The sequence below is a fragment of the Diabrotica undecimpunctata genome, chromosome 6 (genome assembly GCF_040954645.1).
Source record: "Diabrotica undecimpunctata isolate CICGRU chromosome 6, icDiaUnde3, whole genome shotgun sequence".
Taxonomy (NCBI): domain Eukaryota; kingdom Metazoa; phylum Arthropoda; class Insecta; order Coleoptera; family Chrysomelidae; genus Diabrotica; species Diabrotica undecimpunctata.
The window spans coordinates 19,114,464-19,141,308 of NC_092808.1; the positions used below are offsets into that span (position 1 = coordinate 19,114,464).

The following is a 26,845-nucleotide window of genomic DNA, read 5'->3' on the forward strand; positions in this document are numbered from 1 at the left end:
TGAAAGTCATAGACCTACTTATGCTAGTATTTTCGGGTTTGCGAAGCGATATCATTTTTGCGATATTTCCTCATATATCAACGCAGTCAATCCAGACCTACAAACAAGATATTTCTGTTTCTTGGAATAATCCTTAATTATACATAATAATATTCAAAAAGTTAAACAAACCTACCGTTCCATTTAACTCCCAACTTTTGGGTGCTTTAGAATTTGGTAAAGCGCAGGCAAAATTTAAGGCCAGTTTCCTTATTATGTATAACCTGTTTTTATGTAAGACACAAGCTCTAACTCTTGGTTAATAGTAAACAACAAACTGTGTATTTGTTAGTATAATAAGCAACCTCCACCTCACTCTCATTACCCCAATCAGACCAACTAGCAAGAAGCTCAAGAATGTTGATTCTAGATTGTATGGTTTGCCTTCTTACTTGATAATCTTGGGTTGCTTTGTATTAACTTAAACGACCTGTCAAAACGGCTTTAGTTGCGAGTTTCACATTATTTTCATTAATGTTGCAGCGATCGGTCTTTCTTATGTAATTCTTGGGCATCTAGAATAAATTATTTTATAATAATCATTACTTCCTTTTAGCCAAAGAAGGTAAATATGTGTTAAAAATTAACATCGTGAGCATTTGTCTACCAGCCGAATCTTCACCGTAAAAGCCAGCCGAAACTTCACTAACGGCTATGAAAATAATATTAAATTAAATTCAAATACTCGTTAACGTTTGGAGGTTATGTTTTTTGGATAGGATAAAAAGTAAATAATTTATTATAAATTGTACTGAGATTTAAATTTCTATTTAAAAATATTTCTTTAAAACTAAGCAATAAATTAAACATAAAAAACTTACCTTAGATGCACTAAATATCACGGTTCAAGATAAAATCAACAACTTCTCTAAATCTCTTCCGCTAATACACTGCCAAGAGACTGAATATTGTTTTTTTGATAGGTAACGAATTTGGGCGCTAAATTCAAATGTAATTCGGATTTATCGCGAATAGCCGAATGTACTCTATGTATCACCCACTAATTTTGACAATTTAATATTTAAAATTAAATAAATTGCGTTTATCGCCAACCGTGACTAAAGTTATTCATTATTGTACTCATTTGCAACAGTAAAATAACACTTTATTGTACTGAAAGAAAAAGAATTTTATCTGCCACAAATATTAATCAAGTTGACTAAAATTGAATGTCAGTGGTCGACGGCAGTATTCGATTATTAATTTGAATAAACTTAAATTTTATCTTACAAAAATAACGTTATTATTAATTAAATTCAAGTCTTTTTTCTTTCTCCCCTTCCTTTTACCCTAACAGGGTGTCGGATTTAAATTCAAGTCAAAAAATTATATTTATATAAAATAAATAAAAACTTAAATTTAATTGACCTATTAAGTAATTATTCAGTATTGGCAACTATCAATTAAAAATTAAAAATTTAAAGCGGCCATTGTACAAAAGACATCTGTCACCACCGTTATATGAAATTTTTATTTTGTCTACAATTAAAATTTCTTCATAGCCTAAGATCCCGCTGCAGGAGCACTACGTTCATAACGTAGTTAATCAAACTCACATTTTTACATACATTTAGAATTAGGAGAATACATTGATAATAGGTTGCCAGTAAAAAAGTGACCGCAAATATTTTTAATTCAATTAATAATAATTATTTTTTTTACAAATATTTTATTTCATTAATTTATTTTTTAAATAAGTATAATTCACTGCTTATGACTTATATGCATGTTTTTATACCAAATTAAAGCTAATTTTTTTCTTAATAGGATAATATAAAATTGCTTAAGAAAAATGGTGGAAAATTAGGGTTGTCATCCGTTAAAAACGCGAGGTGTCAAAGATAAAATAAAAGACAAATGTATTCTACTAATTTTAAATGTATGTAAAAATGTAGGTAGTGATCCTGCAGTGGCATCATATACTATTAGTGTTAAGCTGTTAATGGTAATAATACCGATATAAACGTTAACTTTAATAAATCATTTTCAATTCAAGCATTTTCCACTTATGGAATATCATAATATAACATAAATTAAATGTTGTATTTATAGTTATTTTCTTTTGTACGTTCGTGCAATAAAAAGATTACACAAAATATGGGTATTTGTTAATGTTTTTATGGTTGGCGAAAAAATTTGTATGCACCACGCCAGTAAACACTCTTTATCGAACTCGTCCGTTACTCGCCTCGCTCGCTACGCTCACTCTGCTCATAATATCAGACACTTTACCGACTTGTTACGTAAGTAACTATTTTGTCGGTTTTTTATTTTATTTTATTATAGTTAAACATGCAGAGAAATCAAATGTTACTATATTTTGTTTTGGTAGCAGTATTAAATTGAATATGCAACACTTCTTTTTCTCTGTTTTTGTTCTTCTAGTTCAATAACATCTGTACAGTTGTTTTATTCCAATAAACATATCTTAATTGTTGAGTGTTTGACCCATTGGATGATACGCCAAATGTGATCCTTCAATCAAGGGTTCCTCATATACGTTGACCTTTAGTGATGATTACATAGAATTAATTTATTAGTATAAGTATTAACAACGAATTAATATTTTAATAAACGGGAATATCCAATAGAATTTAGAACAGTTATTGTTTGCATACAATAACTAATTTAAACAAATACCTATTTCGTTCGCAAATCCATCGATACATAAATATCCGTATTTACTTATATTATGCACCATTAGTGGGAACAGTTAACTTGAGATGAGTCGAAAAACACTATCATCGGATACTTGTAGGATGAGGGTCCCATTTTAATACCGACAAGCATCCCTGTGACACGTTGTCGGTTTCAAATTTCCAAAGCCAAATACGACCAAACATCAGCCTGTAGAGAGCTGAAGAGCCGAAGCGTAGAGGCAGGAATTCCACGCGGGTAAAGTGGCTAGCATCGATTACATTCCTTCTACAACCGCCAGACCAGGCATTCGGATTCTTGCACTTTGTTAATGGTGTATGTGTATGTGTGTAAATGCAGGATTGGGCTTTGTATTATCAGTAATTTTATTAAGTGGTCATACGAAATTATATATAGTATAATTTTAAATAAATTTTCCTTTTAGTATGTAGGTATATGTTGCAACTTAAGGCTTCATAATTTAGCAATTATATACACAAAGAACTGTACAGTTTATTTTGACTTTAAACACTACAGAATGACGAGCTTAAAATTACATATTGTTACAATGCTCTCAAATATGAGAGTTCCCCCTGCACGCATAGGGTCTTCGTTTTTCTGTTCTATTTCAACGAGCGAAAATGACATCTGCCTGGAACTTCATGCTGGCTATGTTGCGTAGATACCTTAGGGATGTCCAATATTTCTTTTATAAGACTTCTCATAGTTTCTGGTAACATAACTATTTCTCGACGACGTTCAAGTTGCGGTGTAATGAGACTCATTGCTAATGATTTCAAAAAGTTTCGGCGAGTACTATGAGTGTTTTTATTTTTGTCAGCAACGATATGGCTATTTATTCCAGGTATATTCAAGGAAGTAAAAAATAATGTTATAGGCCATCGGGAACTTGTTCGTGACACAGAGTAAGTTCCCTTTAGCTCATCAACGGTATCAACACATCCCTTTGTTGCATTGTAAAATGCAATCATTGTTGGCTTGTATGCATCGCCACTTTCTGTATCAATCTCGTCTTTGTAATGCATTGTTGACAATAATGTAACTATTTTGTTTTGCTTGGGCTTGTGGGATACCAAAGTCATGTCTTCGGTGTCAAATCTCATGAATTTCTTTTTTATTTTTGCGAATTGTGCCCGTAACAGTTAGTTTGTGTTTTTTTAGCAAATCTAAGGCTAAAGCTATCGACGTAAATCCAATTATAGAAAGTTACATTTCTTCCAGTTCCAGAAATTATTCTTTTAATTTCTCGTTTAATTAATCTTTGTGCGACTGAAGAGGCGCTATTGTCAACTTTATAGGGCCCATCTGGTTGAGTCCCAACATACACCTCTAGATTATAGGTGTAATATGACGTGGAATCAACAAGCGCTAATATTTTGATTCCATACATTGCAGGCTTAATCGGTATATATTGCCGAAATCCATATTTGCCGCGAAATGACTCAAGAATGTCATCAACTGTCACAAATTCATTTAGAGCATAATTGGCTTTGCATCGGTCAACAAATCCATAAAAAAATTAGCTTATCGTACTGTTTCCGTTCCTCTCTATCATCAAGACCGTCGAAGCGAAGCGCTCGCAACAAAAACTGAAATCGATTAATTAATAATTAATTAAATCTGTTGTAAGACGAAAAATCTCTACGCCGGTTCCGTCCTTTGCCCACAGATCTCTCAAATGTAGGTGTGATGACCACAAAACTCCAGCAAAATATAGAAGACCAATAAGTGCTTTAATGTCTTCCATATTTCTACAGGTGGCATCTCTTTTTCAACTGTAATTTGTCCGAAGCTTTAGAATATATTTGTTTGTGTGTTCAACTATTTCTCTGATGACGAAGTCTGGAAAAAACAATTGCCAAGCATCAATAATGGTTTTTGCTTCTCTGGCTTTTCTAATTACTCCAGAATATTGAGTCACTATGTTTCTGCTCCGGATCTTTTTTTTTAAACAGCTACGGGAAATTTATTCCACAACGTCTTTTGGTCCCTTCCCACAAAACACAGACGAGATCTTGCTGTTTAAGGCATGATCATAATATATGAAATTATTAAAATAATTTCGGAGTTTTAGGATTGTATCATATGATTGTATCATTGAGAAGAGAGCGAAAAAAGTGGTTATCTACGACAGCCTAGCTAATAGAGGTCGAAAAAAGCGTCTGTTGTTTACGGAAATCAATAGGTTAGAGATGCGATAAACAGGCCTGTTATCTGCGGGGACCAATATCAGAGAGAGATTTCACTTTTGCATTGTCTAAGGAATGTTTGTTTCTCAAGGTAGGGGTTAGAGTCAGGAGTAGGAGTTATTACTAAGGGTTGGCTTAAGTAATGATTTGAAATTGAGGTCGGTAATTATAGGAATGATAGAGCGAAAAATACAAGATTGTTTTTCGCATGTGAAAAATTGAACACTGTGTTTATGTCTTTTTGCTTTCTTCCTGGTTCCATTCTGTTGATATAATCCACCTCACCATGAACTGCAGTTTCCCTGAATATATCCAGATTCCACCTGAGGCAGTAGTGTAGCTGACTGGGTGGATTGAGTAGCTCAGGAGGTTGCATTGCTATTACTGCCGGTCCCAAGCACGGGCAAGGAAGGAGGGTTCATAGTAGTAACCTACCTGTCGTAAAGAAGGACTTTACTCACAGAACTATCGGAAGAGCCTCGGAGTTGTTGTAAACAGGGAAAAACCAAATATATGTTAAGCAAAAAACCCTCAGAATGTTCAACAATTATACCTTTGGGCAAGTTAAAGAATTCACATATCTTGGATGGCTAGTTAACACATCAAACACGACAAACGACGAAGTAAAAATTCGCAAAGCAATAGCCAACAAAAAAAAATACAACCTAAATGTAAATATAGAGAAAACACAGATAATGAAAATAACAAGGAAAAATAGCACAGAAGACCTAGTCGAAGTGGTAATAGATAAACAAAAAATAAAGCAAAAAACCTATACAAATGCCTGGGAACAGTAATAAATAACACAGAAAGCATTGAGGACGATCTCAACTACAGACTACAGAGTACAGGAAAACTATTCCAGGCACTAAATAGAGGATTACTTAACAATAAAGAAATATCAAGGAGAACGAAGATAACAATATATGAAATAATATAGGCCATCGTTGACATACACAGCAGAAAAAGGATCTTAAACAGAAGACACCAGAGTAGGATACAAGCAGCAAAGATGAAATACCTCAGAAGAACGATAGGAACAAGAGGAACAGACTCAAAGAATGAACTCAAACAGACTAAAGAAATAAGAAACAGAGTCAAAATTAAACCGTTACTTGACGCAATAAAGAAGAAAAAATTAGTATGGTTCGGTTATAAACATAAATGGACAGTAACAGCTAAGTGAAAAGAGTGTGGGAAACTAAAGCAATAGGGAAAAACAGAAGAGGCAGACCAATAAAAGAGTGGACCAGCGACTTCGCAGAGATATTACAAAATAAGGGCAAACCTTGGCAAGAAGCAACATAAATAACGAAGAACAGAAAAGAATGATGAACATTTATCAAAAGCTACGCACCTCCATCGAAGCCTAACGGTAAAAGAGGAACGACTATGTATCCAAATTTTTTTGTTAACAATTCCGTTGTAAATAATGAGAAAAAACAGAAACAAACTTAATGGTATTATCCCGAAGCCGTAAATATTCCATCTAATATTTAGTTTGCCATCAATATCAGCATTAAATGATGTTTTTTTACTATTAAAATTTTAATTGCGTGACAATTCGAACTTTCGATTTATATTTTTACTTTTTAATTCCTTCACGAGGTAGATATCTGATTTTTTTTATTTGAAAAACCTCCCATAGAGAGATTGTGGATAGGTACCCTTTTTATTAATCTGGGGAACATCAATCATCCGTTTCCTGTTTACATCCCGTTTATATCAATTTATATTCACTTTACATGGTTAACCAGACTATAGTGATGATAGATTGCTTTTCTTGCGGATATTATTGGTATTGGCTGACAATGCAAGATAAAGGAGGGGCTTCACGGTACTGAATATTTTTATTATTAAATCGATAATTCATTTTAGTTACTATCCCAAATAAATTAAAAACGTATTTACATATTTATCATGTTTTATCTTTAATAACTTTTTATTGTTAAAGTCTAAATATACAGAGGGGGCAAAACTCTTCTTGTTAAAGTTCCTTTTGGAAATTATCATGGATATGCAGACCCTGTTGACTGCTGCACTAAATAGTTCTGCACTACTACATTTAAACCATTTCCTTAAGTTCTTAAGCCACGATATTCTTCTTTTTCCCACACTTCGCTTTCCTCGAATTTTGCCTTGCATAATAAGCTGCAATAATAAGTATCTTTGCTCTCTCATCACATGGTCTAAGTACTTAAGTTTTCTTCTTTTGATAGTCAATATTATTTCAGCTTCATTTCCTATTCTTCTAGTAACTTCTGTGTTTGACATTTTTGGAGTCCATGATATTCGTAGGATTCTTATATAACACCAAAATTCAAAGGCGGCTAACTTATTTAGATGCACTTGTTTTAATGTCCATGCTTCCAAGCCATAAAGGAGAATAGTGAATACGTAACACCGAAGCATTCTTAGGCGTAGTCCTAACCTTATATCCCGACAACAAAGACACTTTTTAAATTTAACGAATGATGCACGTGCTATTTCAATACGTGTCTTAATTTCTTTGGTTTGGTCAACATTTGATGTTATCCATGTTCCTAAGTATTTGTAGGTATCCACACTCTCAATTGCAGTATCCTCAACAATCAATTGGATGTTTGCATCTGCTGATTTAATCATGACCATGCATTTAGTTCTCAAGTTTTCAAATTCATCCTTAGTCCATATTCATGACAGCATTCATTAAGTCGTTGCATTAAGTTCTCTAAATCATTGTTGTTATCCGTCATTATTACTGTATCGTCTGCAAAACGCAAGTTATTCAAATCTTCTCCATTGATAGATGATATAACTTCTATTGAATCTGAGAGCGATTCTTTAAATACCGTTTCACTGTAGACATTGAAGAGTAGTGGTGACAGCACGCAACCCTGGCGGACTCTTCTCTGTATTTTGATATTTCGCGTGTTCTGGTTGTCAACTCTTACCTTAGCAGTTTGACTCCAGTATAGATTAGATATAATTTTTATACCACGATTTTATATCACGTCAATGTTTTTGCTTTTTAATATTTCTACAAGCTTTTTATGTTTAACCTTATCAAATGTCTTTTCAAAATCTACAAAACATAAGTACATGTTCTGATTCATATCCATGCATCTCTGGGCCAGAGACTTTTTTTTGGGTATTGCCACAAAGGTCGACTGCAGCCATTGTCTGGGGATTGTGGAAGTCTGATACATGAGATTAAAGAGTTCATCTATTGCATCAATAACATCTTCATCAATGAGTTTTAATAATTCAATGGGCACATCATCTCTGGTCGGGTAGCTTTGCCCCCTTTTGTGTTTTTGATGGCATAGATGACTTCTTCCTGTAATATTGGTAATCTGGTATCCTCTGTGATTTCTAATGATAGTTCTTCTCTTTCATTATTAAATAGCTTTTTGATGTAATTAATCCAGTGACCAAAAGTCTGGAAATCCCTAATTATCTCCCGAATTGTACAAAAACTAACATACGTGTATTCTGCAATATGGAGATTTCAAATTTGATGCTTGCAATGTTGCCAGATTTTTCTGATGCAATTAGTCACTTTGGTTTTTTAAGTACAACACTTTGTGGTGTAAAACTAACAACCTTTTTATGTAAATTATTTAAAGCCATGAATACTTGATTAATAAGTGGGTGACTGCTTATACCAGCAATCGCTCAGTCCTTATGCTTCTCTATTACGCCTAAATTGTTTCGTAAATAGTCTTCATCTGGAATCTTTGCATGATGGTTTTTAACCTAGGGATCATTTGTTCTTCATACATGGTGTAAATTTTTCTTCTATTGATGCCCACATCACTCTGGTCTAGTTTCCTAAATATACCAGAGTCTTTTTTTTTGTTTTTCTTCTACTTACTATTAGATTATTTGTTATGGACCACATGTCTTCATTGGTCTTCGTGTTAAAGCTGCCGCTTCCTACACTACATAACAATTTAGAAAATTCTAGTTCAAGAAGAAACAAGGTAAACGTCAAAGTTTTTTTTGTAACAACTTTATTATTATTATTAATAACTTCACGATAAAGAATATGAAAACGACGTAGATGGGAAAATAATAAAATATACTAATACATATAATAAAGATGAATAAAAAAATATATTTTTCTCTCTCTCTCGGTATCTAATTAAAACTCAATAAATTAAGAAGCATCCCTAACGTACCCTCCCACTTATAGACCCATCAATACCAAATATATGATTTGCAGAATACAAAAAGTAAATATTTGCTTAGTAAATGTCCCTTGCATCAATTTTAGAATGTATAGATATAAAGTAGGGGCACTCTTGTATAAACAGTAGAAGATGGTTAATGGCTTTCAGTTTCTTTTGTGAAGGAGGGACAGCTGAAATGAAACAAATATGGGAGATTAAATGGATAATATTTTTCTAAGGTAAAATTTTTCTAAAAATTGGAACTGACAAATTCTAAACGTTAAAATAAATACTGAAATGTTTTTACTACAGTAGATACGTCCTACAATAGAAATAAATATATCAAGGGTGAACGATAATCGTTGGAAAACTATTTACAAAACTTTATTTAAATTTTAAGAATAGTATATATTATTATGATTTTGAAATACATATATATGAAAATTAAATTAAATTCCTACTTTAATGAATTTCAATAGAATTAAAGCCAACAAAAAAATATTGAATTTGATACTTAAGATATGGTCAAAATGTTCTAAACATACCTTGATCCTAGAAGGTGGGCAGAACCGCCAGATATCGACATTAGACCGACACCATTGTCGTCAATGCCAGATACTTGCTAAAAAAAACACCCTTCTCAACCATGAATTACCGGCGGAACAGCCCTGATTAGAACGCAAAGTCGACACGGCATTAACCCTATCTCTCATTCACGCACAATTCTCAACCATTTTCGCACTTTCTCACTAGGACTGAATCCTTCTCTCTTTCTGTTCCTCCCTGTTTATGTTCAATATGGCCCCTTCTCGTTCTGCCATATCATCTTGCTTGCTCCTGGGCACCCAGCTGCCTTCGTGTCGCCTTTCTTTTTGTTCCTTTTTCCCCAACGTTCTCTTTACATATCTCTGAACTGGTCTCCACCGATCTGATGATTTAAGCATCTCTTCCACCAATTCCGTGACTGATTGCACCCTACTTTTCAGCTCCTTCTCAAGCAAGCTCCTGTCGGCTATCCATCTATCACATACCAAAACAGTGTGTGAGACAGTGTCCGATATTTCACAGTACAAGCATTTGTCATTATCTGCCTTTCCAAATCTGTAAAGGTATGCCCTGAAATAACCGTGTCCTGTGAGCATCTGCGTTAGAAAATAATCCAAACTCCGATGCTCGTAGTCTATCCATCTTCGCAGATTATTAATCAGCGACTTCGTCCACTGCAACACCCTTCTCATCTCGTCCCATTCCTCTTGCCACACCATAATAGACTTCTTCCTTTCTTCTTTTTTAAACGTTTTTTTGCTATGTCTTCATTTCTTCTCTCGTATACTCTTTCTCTTTTCTTCACTAGCACGTGCATCGGAATACACCCGGTGATAACTCCCAGCGCCTCGGCGGAGACTGTTCTGTATGCACATGCCACCATGAACAGACTTCCTGTCTGCTCGATTGAGCTACCTGCTGTACGTCTTTGTTAAAACTGCAGTACCCCAAACATGTTCCGCGTAGAGGACGATCGATTGCACAACAGAATGAAGGGCTCTCCTTCTTCCAATCTTGGAAGCTCCGATATTGGGCATGATACTCCCAACAGGGCGGATCTCACCGCAGCCCTTTAAGTCACTGTCTTTACGAGCTCCTTCACCTTCCGTTTTGACTCAGAGCCACACCTAAATATCTCACGCCCTTTTTTTGAAACCACTCTCTTTCGAATATTATCCCGTACCTTTTCCTTGGTCTCTTGAGAACTATAGCCTCGATCTTACCCGCAGCCAGTTCTAAGCCATACATTTTCATTTGTTCCTCTACTTGGTCGCATATACGCTGTGCACCGAAGATAAGGTTCTCCCTCTCTTGCGCCATTGCCAACATAGCGAGTTCGTCCGCAAGTGCGAAAAGGGTTACACTCTTTTCGTATTGTTGGCCCACAATCCCGTTATATGCCAGGTTCCACAGCGTGGATCCTAGAACAGAACCCCTGCGGCACTCTAGCCGTCACGTCAACCACCACTCCTTTTTCTACCACAATTTTTCTTTCTGACACGAGACCAAATTCATCAAGTACCTCGGATCTTATTTCTCGTAAAGCCTTCATTATCTCTTTCCATTTTATTATGTTGAAATCATTCCGGACGTCAAACAGTAGGATCATCACCTCTGGTTAACCTCCACCACGCGCAACTTTCGGAATACTTTCATCATCGCATCCACCGTGTTCCTGTTTTTTGAGAAACCGTACTACCTAGATGACAGCCCGCCCAACTCTTCAATGGCTGTGTCAATTCGCCCGCTTAGAAGGCTCTCGTATAATTTACTAATACAGGACAGAAGACAAACAGGTCGATACTTGTCTTCTCCCTTTAGGAGTAGCACGAGCCTCTCTAATTTGCCGGAAATCGCCGAGTTCAATGCCTGTCAATGCGTTTCACCGCTTCTTTTGGTATCCTATCGGAGTCTTTCGCGTCTTTAGAATCTTCAACACTTCGTTGAGTTCATCTATGGTAAAAGGTACAGCTCGTTCAACTTTGGTGTCTTACTGCACTCCAGTGTACTTAAGATATATTTAAGATATCTGGATAATTTTAATTGCAGACGCCAAATGGCTAATTAGAATTTTATTATATCTCATGGTTCTCTTTTCAGACGGTTTTTCTAGACAGAAGTTTAGAAATACCTTTGTCTTTATCTAGTGTTCAATAACCACAGGAGTAGAAGGAAATAAATAAAATTAAATTTGTTCAGTAAAATTACAAATTACATATGATAACATACCTTGGAAAATGATTACACGCAAAAACAAATCAATTAGATATATAAATGTTTCTGACACTGGGTCAGTTGCATTTGAAAAAAATAAGATAACCTAATACACGTAAAGAAAAGAAATACGATGTAGGTACTGTTAACTGCTACTGGGGATTCCCAGGTCCTCACCTCAAATTTCATATACATCAAAAAGTTACACACGGGTGCTTATGGTGTGAGGTTTACCGGGCAACTGAAGTGGAGAAAATGAACAAGGATAATACTACTTCACTCCTTCAATAATTACACATCATCATTTCTAAGCATCGATCTGTAACAACCCGACAGTTGCAATTTGAGCTTCAAAACATAAGTGGCGCCCAAATAAGCCTGAAAACAGTTCGACTACATCTTCTAGAAAAAAATTTACTGTCCGAGGTCTATTAACCAGAAATCCTCGAAGGATTTCTGGCAGGAATCATGTAAATTGGGAAGAAACCGTTTGGGAACGAGTTCTGTGGACAGATGAGTCACAATTTTGTTTGCATATAAGTGGTAGATGAGTTCGTGTTTTTAGAAGACAAAATGAATGATATGTACAATGTAGCATAGCGAATAGATGGGGACGCATTTGATTAACAGCACGCACGGACGTGGTTTTTTTTATTTGTTTTAAAATACAATCTGTTACATACAAACAAGTAACACTTAGCATTTTTGTTGAACGAACATAATATGTAAGCAAGAGTTTTAGTCCAATGACTATTAACTCCTAATAAGTTTATTACTAATATAACCAAAACTAAGTCTAGAAACCTATTTTCTAAATGGTAAGTCAAGAGGAGTTCCAATGTTCAATCTATTTAGCTGTATGGAGTTGTCCAATAAATTTACTGCTACCTCGTTGGGTTCCAGTCGTTTAAAATATTTATCACTGCTTTTAACAATCATTTACTTCACTGTTTCGATCTTCAAGTCCCTGTAAATATCTGCGTTTGGAATTAACCACGACACATCAGTGATAGCACAAGAACTTTAGATTGAAATCGCTCTAGTAATACGGACGTGGTAGTATTGAATACCGAAAATCTTACATATCATTACATATTGCATATTCTTCAGGATCATGTAGTGCCTTTTGCCCCTATTGTAGTGGCCAAAATTTTATTAGCGGCCAACCTTATGCAGCCCGATAAGTTTGAGACAATCTCTTGGAAGTTGGCATTGAAACAATTGACTGGCCAGCACGTAGCCCTTACCTTAATCCCATAGAACATGTCTGGGGATCCTTGAGAGGTAATTGCGATATCAACTGAATCGATCCAACACCTTGGAGAAGTTGGGGTGACTTCTAGCTGAACTTTGGAATGGCCTAGACCAAAACAACTTTCAAAATCTTATAAGTATGAGTATCTTATATGTATAAGCATGAATCGCAGATGTCAGTGTGTGACTAGAAGCAAAACTGAAAATAGCCAACATTAAAATTTGTGATTTTTCTTTTTTTTTCCTTAATATTTGATTTATTAATTATTGAACTTTACTTTGAACTTTGTTCTGAAGCTATTTTCTTGTAGCATCTTAAAGTAATTACTATTTTAATGGGAATAAGCCCCAATTTAAGTATAAAATAAGTTTATTGGCGTTTCAATTTCCACTTCGGAAATCGTTATCAAAATACAAACATTAATAAATTAAACAAACTTTGTTTTTTGTTACTTGATGAAAAATTCCTTCTAATAATTTCATTTTATCTGACTCATTTATATTGACAATCCAGACATGTATTATACATTTTAAAGTAGACGACTTTAAAATGATATTGCTTTCATGGATTTATTTTTCGTTTGACTAATTTGCTGGGCATCTTTTTGTGCCGTTTATATTATCACCATAAAAATGACCAAAAATCTTATATAAAAGACGATTCACAACAGCGTGTATCAAAACTTTAGAGTAACCCTCGTATGTAGGAATAGATATAAATAGTAGAAAAAATAGCTGCAATATGTGATAGTTTTTCATTAGACTTTTAGGACTAAAGACACGAACTTTTCGGTATAGATTTATCAGAAAAGTTTCCCGAGAAGTGTCTACAAACGAAGCAAGAAAGTGGCCAAGTTTGCTCGGCTTCAGGTCCGGTTTTATAATACCCGTCCGACTGACAGGCTGGCAAATACACTAAACCAGTCGTTGTTTGCCAAGCACTCCAAATCCAATGACAATACAGTAGCTGACGAGAGGAGCGATAAAATCCCTCGTCCCCTCGACTCCTCTGCGGAACGCAGCGAGTCCAAAACAAATACGGGGAATGTGTAATTACTTACCAGTAATGACATATTGTAGATAGAATAAACGATCTATTTATATTCAAGGATATTTATTTTCTTATGTGTTGGTTGGTTGGTACGTGTGATGGCATTTCTTTTGTAAATAAACACGTTTTCAGTTTTGTTTGATTTGAATACATCAAGGTGAATTCCGATGGTGTTCATTTTATGCAGATTCATAGATAATACGATCTCAAACACCCGTTATAACGAAAAGTGATACTGTATGGTTATATATAAATATTAATGACCATACGGACAGTTTAATGATTCATTATTAAAATGAAAGTAAACATTGTTTTACTTTGACAACGGAATATGAAATTTTTGCTGGGAATGTGGTATGTCAGAACTTTACATATACTAGGAGCACATACAATTCTTTTAAACGGACTGAAATGATATAAAATCGGACTCACTGCAGTACAAGAAACAAAATGGTTTGAAAACGGTATCCGAGACACAAAACACGTACCATTCTGTACAGAGGTAAAGATGAAGGAAGTAAAGAATTCGTAGTAGCCTTTATAGTGGATTTTATAAAACACCTTCAAACAGACGTTCAAGCCATCAATAAAAGAATCTGAAAGCTTAAAATTAAAAGAGATTTCTTTTATATACAAGAAACTTCCGTTGAATTGCAACAAAGTGCAGAAGTTCCAGAACCAGATCAAATAGACAAGCGCAACGTGAACAGATTATCATATCATGTACCTACTTAGGAATGGACTTGGTAGCAAATAATGAAGAATAACCTAAAATAAATAGAATAAAAATAGAATTACGCCGTAGTTTTAAGTATCCGAATAATTTATGTATTCCATATTAATGTCTATTAAAAAATTATGTATTACTGTTGCCGTTTAAGCAGTGTTGTAAGATGTTTAATGTAGTGATCATAACTGAACATGAAGGACGCCTCCATGGCAAAGTCCACTACTCTTGAGGAGACTCTGTTGTTCTTATTTTGTCTTCGCTTTTCTTATTAATTATCCAGTTTTAATTTCTTGAATCACCTATACTTCTTGTCATCATATTGCATATCCTCTATCATTCAAAGACATTGTCTTAGGGTCTGCAGCAACCTCCATGCAGGGTATCTGTTAAAAACTGTAACATTAGACCATCTTTTTAACAAAAATGTAACACATAATAAATTTTGTACCATTTTAAAGCTTTTTACCCAAATATTAAGTTGCTTGACTCATGTACACATGGAAATACACTGATGATGGATTTATTAGTCCGAAAACGTTCTGCGATGTAGCCCGAAAGAATAATTTTAATTACATAACTTTACATCCTTTCATAAAGGATTTTTAAGTAAAACTTTTGTGATTCATGCTATACAGCCAACTACAGGAATTTCATTTTCCTTGTGGCTTTTATTACATCACGCTTAGCTCAATTTTCTCGTTTTCATATTCTTTTTTAAGTACCGTATCCATATTCATACATTGGTTGTCAACATGTTTACAATTTCCTGAAACCTTTCTCTATCGGCTGATGTGCCTAATAATTCTTCTACACCAAATGCGCCATCGTTATTTCCGCAAACTGTCTGATATTCTTCAACCACGATGAGCTTCGACGCTCGTGATTTATTTGATCTATTTATTACGTTCAGATTTTGTTCATACGATAAATCACACTGTTTATTGTGGCATGGTGAATGTATAAAATTCTGAGTATGTTTACAAAAGAGTCTGTAGTTGTGTAAAAAGTCTGTAGTTGTGTAGATGTTGTCACCCTCAACGTTCAGTTTTCTACTTCATATAAAAGGGTAAAAAACACATAGCATCTGAAGATTCGTGTTATTATACAAATTCTCAGCTACACACTATCCTAGATCTTTCTCGTCATTTCTATGCAGGTTTTTGTACTGTAGATAGCCCAGATTCATCAGGATTATTAATACGGTGCGGTCTATAGCCAACAGATTCTAGCAAGCTTCCGTACCACTGATAAAACTGTTGGACTTGCGGTCGATTAAAAGCTTGAGCGCGAGCTGTTGAAGTGGCTCCTGGTTTGCGCAAAAATATCTTTATTACATCTTAGACTTAGAAATTCAACCAACCAGTCTTGTCCTGCCTTTTGCGTTTGGATGTTAAATTTATGAGCGAAACCGTTTTTCTCGGCCATCTGAAAAGCTAATTATTGTACCGATCTTGTTCTTAATCCGAACAAACGACTTTCTAGTAATTTTATGTGCTCAACCAATTGCCTTTCCACATCAGATGGAAAGATAGCTTTCCAACAACCAAGGCTTTTTGAATTTGACTCCAAAATTTTAAATAGTACCTAAAACATGCCTGCAAAGAGTTGCTTGAGGAACACCAAATATTTTTGATGCAAATGTCCAGCTCGTTTTCTTATCTCGCACTGACTCAATGGGTTTCTTCATTGACTCGGTACACCAAGATTGCAGAGCAGTCGTTCTTTTATAATCGCGAGGCATTTTGGTATCTGAAACGAATATATACCTACATATAATACAAAAGTTATGGACAAAATGACATACCTAGGCCATTTTGTCCGTTAATTATACTTATGAGGTATATGTCGTTTTCTCCGTTGAGCGTTTTAAAACAATAAAATTTGTAAATAAATATACAAGAGCTCTTTTTCTTAAAATAAGATATTTAATTTGAAGATAAGTGTTTTAGGAACGAAACAAATGCTGCATAAATAGATACAATAGCAAAAAACTTACAATTTGGACAAAACTGTTGTCAGTACGAAAATAATTCGAAACCTGTGAATATGTCATCGGCCAAGACACCAAGACGAATAAAAAGAATGCGTTCAAAATTTGACAGATTATAGAGTACCGTTATGGCCACGTGGTGTAACTGTCTGCCAATGTCTGTCTGTAAGTTTCGTGTTAAAGTCTCCCAATTTTAAAATAACCCGCCTATGTCATTTTCTCCATGTATGTCATTTTGTACGTATTTCCCCCACCACCCTTTATTAGGCAATCTGTTTTAAATTGAGGCATAGAAGAAGGGCCTATTGAGCCCTGGGTGTTGTACGACAACCAAGGATGCGCGATTATTGGAAACGAGACCGAACCCTGAAAGCGAGAAAACAGGTTTTTGCTGATACTGCGAGCACTTCATTTCTCCAGAAATCCCCCACCAAGTGAATCTAGACCTGAAAATAGACTTCAGGTCTATCTTCAGGTCTAAGTATACAAAATAAGACTGATAATAAATTTCTTTAACGAAAAAATGGCAGAAATATTTTATTCAGGATGAATTATCTCTAGATGAATCCATGTTTCTTTTTCGCGGCAGGCGTATTGTCAAGCAATACATTAAAAACAAAAAACACAAATATGGGATTAAGTTGTATTTATTAACAAACCCTAGAAGTATTGCTCAGAAATTTGCTGTATATACTGGTATGGAGGATACTGGCGGTAAAGGACATTCTCAAAAGTTTTCCTACATTTAATGGTTTTATTATTAAATGTTGGCCATCATGATTATATGTACAACTATTACAAAAGTTTTTCTTTAGCCAGAACTCTAATTAAGAATCAGACTCACTGCAATGGCACACTTCGGTCTAATAGAAAAATAACACCCAAAGCTGTTATTTCAACTAAGCTAAAAAAGGAAGAAACCATTGCGCAATATGCTAAAGGAGTAATGATAGGAAAGTGGAAGGATAAGAGGGATGTTTTACATATTTCAAATAAATATGTAAATACAATGGTTGAAATAGAAAATAAAAGATAACAAAAAGTTACTAAACCATTGTCTGTCGCCGAATACAATAAACATATGTCAGGTGTAGATCACCTTGATCAAATGCTTGCATACTACCTTCACGAAGGAAAAACAATAAGATGGCCAAAGACACTTTTTTTCCATATTATGGACATGATGCTCAATAATGCTTTTCACTTATATATTATATATTCTGGACAGAAAATGTCATCATTTTATTTTAGAATGGCAATCATAAATGAACTTTTACATCCTTATGAGAATTTAAATAAAAAAAGCATCAAATATCGAACATAGGATAATAAAAAGAGAAGCGACTCCAGGTAAAAAACAACTCGACAGAAAAAGATGTCAAAGCTGTTCCAAAGAAAAAAAAACGGACGGATACAACATACGTGCGAATCTTGTCCTGGAAATCCAGGATATTGTCTAAATTGCAGCATCATAATTCACAAATAGAATATAGCAGCCAAAGTTTTATTAATATTTAGGTTTGTTTTTGTTACATGTTTTGAAATAAATAATGTTTTACTGTAGAATATAGGCAACCCTTATAAGCGCCAACGGTACACGGCTATGAATGCCGAACCTCAGTGCGACTGTCGCTTATGAGCGTCAGTTTTTTCCTTTTCTTAAATATTTGAAATAGCAATTACATATAAAACATCAGTATTCATAATTATTAGCAACAGCATACCGTTTTTTCTATTTTTTTAATTTGGGACCACGTAAAAGTAAGTTACAAAATAGCGGCATCCAACCTGTTAAGATACTTACATATTCTAAAAGAAAGTGAAAGAGTTTTGCTCTGTTCAATTTATACAGATCTGAGTCTTATAATTTTTTTATTGTGTCTATATTTTTTTTTCTAGGCACTTTCTATTACTTTTCAATGTTGCATGATATGAATAATATCGTAGGTTTACTTTAAGTCTAGGGGTTATTATGAGAGTCACTGTTTCTTTACATTATTTTTCTGTTATTTTTAATCTTACAAGTACCTTGTTGGGAATGTTAGTATTGTTGTTTCTAATTTAACCAGATTGACCAAAATCTTTGAAGCAAAAATTGTTGATTGACATAATTAAATAAAAGTATGGTGTATACTACGAACAAAAGTTCCTAAATTATTTTCCTCGTTTTCTGAACTTCAAATTTCAAACCAACAAAAAGATAAAAATAAACAAAAAACAAACTTTATCCCAACAAAAAGTAAGCAAAAAACCCCCTAACAGGAACATTAAATTTAGTTTCTAGATTGATGGGCAGCACAGCAACAGCAGCGAACATGGGTCACGGCCTTAACAGCGGCATGCCCGGGCTAGGAGCGTGCGCAGTGTCCGATTCCAAACCTATGCAATTTCCGTTGGCGCAACGTCGGAAAAGGCGGGTCCTCTTCACGCAGGCACAGGTAAGTCCGTCGTGGTGGCGTTTCCCGCCCACTTTCGAAGTCTTCTTGTTGCTTTTTATTGTAGACGGGGCGAATCCAGCCGTGAAACTTTAAAATAAATGAACGTGGAACGGCCATCGGCCGACGGCGTAAAACTAAATTAAATACAATCAGTCTGTTAATTTCGGCAGCTCAATTTTTTCTCTATTTTCGAGAGCACTTTTAAAGTACGGGATTTAATTAGGAACTAAGTGGGTTAGTGAAGGTGTACACGACTTTTAAATATGTGCATCAGTCTAAATTTTGACTATTCAACTGTTTACGGTAAGATATTCAATTCTTAGTAAGTCTATTTCGAATTGTATAGCTACCTATATATTAATTTTCATTAATGTTTAATTAATTTTCATCTTAGTATCTATAGCTGCATATAGCAATTCTTCTTATTTTCATATGCTTCTGATGGGCAGCAATAAAATATCTAGTCAAGTATCAATATCAGGAAAATAATAATAAAATATCAACTTGTCTACTTAACTGTCTTTATACATCTTATTGCTTGGTTATAACTGAGTAGGCAGCATAAATTGCCTCCCCCTCTTTAGCGCTATCTTTTTTTGTGGTTTTCACAATTAGGTAGTAAATTTTCCTCTATTGCAAGCTTAATGAATAAGGGTCTTCCATTTTTGTTACTTTTTTTAGACTTAAGTAGGTACTTATACTAGATTTGGAAATACATGACAGCGCAGTTTTGATGGGAGAAAATTACAATGGTTTACTTTACCATCAAAAACTAGAAAACTATTATATAATATAGTATATAATAAGCACACACATTTATTTAATAACTAAATAAGTACTTTGTCGTTCTCTTCGGATTAGATAGCATCATCATCATCACTTGATGCACTCTGCCATTTCTAGTCTTATAGCTTTTTGCCAATTTTCACCTGACTCTTTGTTAATGCTGACTCTTTTAGTAGATGACCAATAGCTTCAAGTTTAAATGTGATTTTTAAATGATAATAAGGTTGCCCATGTGCGTCTATAGTACAGTAAGTTCACGTTCTATGCGGTGGAAAAAAATGTATATTAATGTAATGTAAATAAATGTAAATGTGGTAGAAAAGCGCATATAAAACAAATGCATAAAAAAGACTACTTGCCTTGAAAAAGTAGGGATATGTTCCGTAGCCTTCTAAAATTACATAAAACCAAGACAAAAAGATAAAAGTTTTCAGAAATTAAAAGAAATAGGCTGCATAATAAATTATATCGAATATCTGAAAGAAATTCATACAGAAGCTAAAAAAAACTGGTCCATATTTCTATTCGTTTTTGTGACTATTTATATTTATTCATTATCGTGTCGATAAACAGGAAAACAGGGGAACCTGTTTATTTTACTAGTATTTTTGTTGAAAATAAACTAATTATTTATAAACTTGGTCTGCACATGGATGTTTTTCAAAGTTGTCTCGTTCTAAATGATTAAAATAGATTAATTCTTCAATACTCTTCCAGTTTAAATCATGTTTTTCTATTAATTTTATAACATCAACTGCTTTTTCTTGTTTTACTTGTAAAGTAAATATTTGCCTTTTAAAGCAAGTGGTCTAACAGATTTATTTATTAAGAGCGGTTTCAACATCCTATCTCCTGAAGTATTGCAACAAAGTATGTAATAATGTTACTCGATCTTTACTTGCTTTATGTTTACTTGCAGTTTTTTCATCTTTTGCGATGTAAGTACAGTTAGGCATTTTTTTCCAATAAAGTTCCGTTTCATCAGCGTTAAATACTTGATCGGCACAATGGGTACACCTAAACTCATCACCAATTACCATAAATACCCTCGTACATAGTACAAACTCATCACCGCCATAAAAGTAGGGTTTTCAAAATAGACCCTAAGAGATTGGTAAACTGATCACTGGCCTACCTGCACCCCTGATCAGGTGTATACCATAAAATCCCAACAAACGGCTAGTTTTTGACAATTTCACAGAATAATCCAAATCCAGATGTCTTAAATGCAACTGCAATTTACTGGATTTTATTTGGGAATTCCACAAAATTCTATTGATAGCTACCTAAAATCATGCGAAAAGAAAAATTTCTCTTCATTTGCCCTTGTTTCTTCAACATGGATAGTGAACTGCTAATTGATTACGTCCTGAGCGAACGCGGACAAAAAATAATGGTTATCAATAATTTAAAATTTCAATTGCGAAAGAGTCTAAAAAAATCGAATTGCCTTTTGTGGACTTGTGCGACGAAAGGGTGTAAGACTAAATGTCATACAACTGGTGAGTAGAGATTTTATACCGTTTTTGTTTAGTTGTTTCGCACTGGTTTTCGCGAATCATCCTGATCAAACAAAAAAAAAATCGGCGTAATTAAGTTCTTTAAGTTAACTGTATAAGATATTTCTTGTAGGCAAGGCATAATATTACTTTGTTGCTGTAGATTACCTTTTCTGATATTACATTTTGAGATTTCTAATTAAATTGTTAAAGTCACATTGTTATATATATATATATATATATATATATATATATATATATATATATATATATATATATACAGGGTAATTAAGTCGGCACCATATGTGAAACCTTTTTATTTTTAGTTTTATGAATTTTGTTATATAAAATAATTATGTTACATAAAAAGTTTTGAATGATCTAAAACCTAGAATACAATGATCAGATATTAAATTTTTTTTAGTTGTATACGCGGTTTGTCAAAAAAATGAATTGTGGATATTTTCAAGTCTTAATAAAATTCATGTTGTTTAACGAACCGCGTAAATGACTGAAGAATACTAATATCTGATTCTGATGATTGAAGTTCTAGATCATTCAGAACTAGAGAATAAATTTTTTTTCATAAAACTAAAAATAAAAAAATTTTCCATATGGTACCGACTTAATTGGACTTGGAATATATATATATATATATATATATATATATATATATATATATATATATATATATATATATATATATATATATATATATATATATATATATATAACTGTTTTGGATGGGTTGGAGTCAATAATATATAATATATATATATATATATATATTACACTGAAAAAGCGATAAACACTTGTAGTCAACGCTGATCAGTTAGACTACAAAACACAACTATTTGGGTGTGCAGCTGAAGATAGAACAAAGAAGTACTCTTTTTAGTCTACCAAGCTTTCGAAAATCTTTATTTGCATCATCATGGTGTTACAATAAACAAAATTAGTACAAATTACAGAATAAAAATTATTTTGTATCTTACACTAATTGAGGTTAGTTGTCATGACGTTTATAAAATGAAATGAACAACTCATCTGACTCCTACAAATAATGGCGAAAACTCACCAAAAAATGTAAAAAAATTGCTTTTAAAAGCACTCTAATTGTGGGATCTTTGTACAAGTCATTAAAAGATAAAGTACAGGAAACTGTACTTAAGCATTTTGATGTAATCTGTCACAATAAATGCATTGCTGATTACTTCAAATTTAAAAATTTCCGCCAATGATGCATTAAAATGTAAAGCTTTGCACGTGTAAAAAGTTGTTTCCTTCGACTTCAATGCACTAATAGCACACTCAAGTTTTTAGCTTTTCCTATTTTTTAGACATTTTATATTTACTTCCTGTCCAAAATCGTCTATTATTTTCCAGATAGTCAAATAACGCCAAAACAGTAAGACTTAGACCGAATGTATGCTTAACAAATTATCTCGAGAATTCAATGAGAAATATAAAAATGCAATGAAAATCAAATAACGAAGTTGAGACGATATAAACAAAAATAGCACATGTTGACAAATATTTTCATCTTAAAGTTCACTATCGAAATCCTATGTAACTAAATTTTTAGATCTCAAAACCATTTAGATTGGCAGATAATATCTCAGTTAAATTTTAAAACAACTTGCTTAAAATAATTTCTGAATTTATTAAATTATCACATAAACGAGAAGTATAACAGGTAAGAGACAATCTTTCGATTAGAAACCAGACAAAAATCCTGGTGATGAGTTTACCAATCTCCAAAGGATGCCGGTGTTCAGTTTACTATATCTCCGAGGGTCTAATAATTTTATGGGGGGCTATTTAGTGATGAGTTTGTATACGTCCGGCACAGTAGTCCCCATCTTCAATAATTTTCGCTAGCTTCTGTGGAAATATTTTTGCTGCTGCTTTATTTGCTGTAGCACTCTCTCCTGTGATCTTGATATTATGAAATGCATTTCTTTTTATAAACCCAATTAGCCATCCTTTGCTGGCTGAAAATTCTTTACTAGCTTGGGAAATGAAAGTTGGTGGCTCTGACTGTTTCATTAACTCATAAAACTGAAGAGCTTTTTCTTGGAATCCTCACTTACAGGAATTCTTCTTTGAATTAGTTCCTCAATCAAAATTGCGATGGCTCTTTCTGTTCTTTCTAATAATACATCCCTTGAGTAAGATAAAAATTTGGCGCTTAATTTTGTACCAGAAATTATAGATTTTCTTATAGCAACTTCATTCTTCTTAATTGCTCTTACAGTTGATTCGTCTAAATTAAAATGTTTTCCGATTGCCGTAGATCCTTCTTCATTTCCTAAGCGATCTAAAATTGCAATTTTCGTTTAAAACGAAATTGATTGTCTAATGTTTCTTTTCTCCAATGGGCCAAATAAAAGTTCATTCGAATTCCGTACCTACATAATAGGTTACCATGCTTTTTAGTTGTCAAGTATATATGAAAAGCAAACGTCACAAATACGGACTTAAATTGTATGTGTTGGCAGAACCCAACGGCTTAGCGCTTTGTATGAAATTATATACAGCACGTTATGACTCTGCAGGTGGAAAAGGCCACTCTGAAAAAGTAGTTTTAGAACTAATGTAAGATAAACTAAACATGATCTTATCGAAACTGAAAACAAAAGAAATCAAATTAAAATAAAACCTCTACCTATATCCAAATATAATGAGTTTATGAGTGCTGTTGATCGCAAAGATCAAATGCTCGCTTACTATCCATGTGAGCGAAAGAAGCTCAGATGGTATAAAAAAATAGGTATTCACATATTTCAAGTTTTGTTATTAAATTCCTATTATTTGTACAAAAGTTATGCTCCATACACTGGTAGAAAAATGATTTTATATGAATATCGTTTAGAAATTATAAGACATCTTTTAAAAATTCTGAAATAGTATTGGTTACTCCAGCGTACAAACAACAGACAAGCACAACATTTCAAAAATTTTATATGTTGATATTAAAGGTCGGATAAAGGGAAAAAGATGTAAGGTATGTTCAAAAAATAATTTAAGAAAAGACACGATATTTGAGTGCAGCTTCTGGTCTGGAAAACCGGGCTTTTGTGTTGGAAATTTTTTTGTACAGTTTCATAATGATAATAATTTGTAATTATTAATATTATTATTGTAATATGTTTTCTATTAAAATTTCCAGTGAATGTTTCTTCTGACAATAATGACTTTATGCAATTTAAAAATCAAAGACGCACATGTGAGTCTCTTAGCATATGGATGAAACATTAATGATCTAGTGCTGACGATGCTTATGAGTGGCACGCGTTAAAAAAAGACAGAATTTAGCAAAAACTTTATAAATGAATTCTGCCAACAAGAAACCAATAACAGTTATAACGATTAAAAAAAATACTACTCTCAGCACATATAAATAGCATATCGTTATGCTTTAAGCATGCGACGTGTTAATGCAAGCGGTCTGATTATACACTACACCCGCCAGTATCGCTGCTGTTTGATCGAGGACTGCTTATTCAATAAATTGGCAGCTAACCTTCATATTTGCAGGAAATCCATTCTCCTCATAGACACCACAAATGAGTGGATGTAGAAACAAAAAATGGAACCGACATTAATAGGATTACAGAACTTAGAACACTTAGAATAGTCTGACCTAGAAAGATATGTAATGATAATATTCCAACAGTATAATACTCATCGTTGAAGAAAAAAAGTAATGTGCCTAAATAAAAAAAAACAAATCTCTGAAATAGACGACTATCTCTTCCACCTTTGAACAAATGTAGGTTCATATACAGTTCATACAGTTGAACAAGATGATTTTGTTAAAAAAATAATTAGAGCAAAAAGCAGTTTAGTTCGTAAATTATATTCTTTTATGTTCCCTTTTCACTTTATTAGTAATCCTCGCGGTGATAATAGTACTTTCTATACCACAGCGAGAGAAAGCAAATCATATCCCAGTTTTAATAGCCATCAAGGTTTTGATCATTTTTTATCTAATACATACAATCAGTGATTATTTATTTGAAGTCGAATCTCTTTTATTGAAAATATTGAATGTATTTTTTTACAAAGATTACTTTTAGTCAATATTTCTTACAAATATTAAAATACCAATATTTCTTAATGAGTCCTCAGCTTTTGGGACACTGTTCTTCGAGCCCTAACAACTAAATGTTCGGACAAACGAAAATTTATTGGAAATGTTCATTTTCACAACTTTGCTTATTAAACCAAAGAACGAGACCAACAATACATTAAACTCTATCAAAATCAAATCAAAACAAAGTATTGAAATGGTTCGGTCTTGAAAAACTTTAAATTGCAGCGTTGGCTTGTTCGTACTAAGGATTTACACAAGTCAGGGTTAAAACTATCTCATAATTCACCTAATTTTCTCTTCAAATCGGCGACAGTTCTCTGAGGATCATTATGCAATTTATGTTTCATCTTATGCCACAATGTCTCAATAAAATTAAGGTCTGGACTATTATCTCATATCTTCCTAGACCCGCTGATGACATGCACCCTAAATCATAATTCCTTTGGGAAACTTCACAGTTCTTTTGAGTCAATCTTTATGGAATGCTTTATTTTTACTTCTGATAACTCTTCTTCTTCTTTTTCTTGTTCGTGCGACTAGGATTAGTCCTGTTTGTCTGCCTCTTGTTCTGTTTCAGTCGTTGTTGACTGTACATTATCTTTTCACCTTTTTGGCGGCTTTTCAACGGGTCTTCTGCTATACGGCTTGTTGTTTTTACAGATGTTCGCTAATCTATCTGGTCCCATTCGGTTTACATGTTCGTTCCAGTTTTTTTTTCTTGTTTTTATCCACCTGTTAATATTGCATTGTTCGCGTATACTTCTGTTGGTTTGTCTGTCTCTTAATGATATGCCCGTTATTGATCTTAATACTTTCATTTCGATATTGTTGATTTGTTGTTTCGTCTTTCTTGTATGGGTCCTTGTCTCCGCTGCATATCTTAGGATTGGTCTTACTGTTGTCTTGTATACTTTCATTTTGCTTTCCGTGGTCAGATATTTGTTTCTCCATATGGTTTCTCGGAGGCAACCACTTACTCTTGCCGCTTTTGATGCTTGCCTTGTCGTCTCTGTTCTTATATCCCTGTCACTAGTGATCTCTACTCCTAGGTAATTGAATTTCATTACTTGTTCTACAATTTTGCCGTCTATTTCTAGTTTGCATCTACGCGGCTCATTACTGATCACTATATATTTAGTTTTTTCTACTGATATTCTCATATTAAGTTTGCTGTGATATTGAAGTAGGTCATCTTCGT

The 26,845-nt window shown here is 33.7% G+C and overlaps 1 protein-coding gene across 1 annotated transcript in view; it reads left to right on the forward strand.

Moving 5' to 3' along the window:
• The window catches only part of scro (scarecrow), a 125,715-nt gene that overhangs the window by 20,775 nt on the left and 78,095 nt on the right, over positions 1 to 26,845 (forward strand). Inside the window, exon 4 of the mRNA XM_072536535.1 lies at positions 19,103 to 19,263. Within this exon, the coding sequence (XP_072392636.1) occupies positions 19,103 to 19,263 (161 nt within the window). The remainder of the gene's footprint in view (positions 1 to 19,102; positions 19,264 to 26,845) is intronic.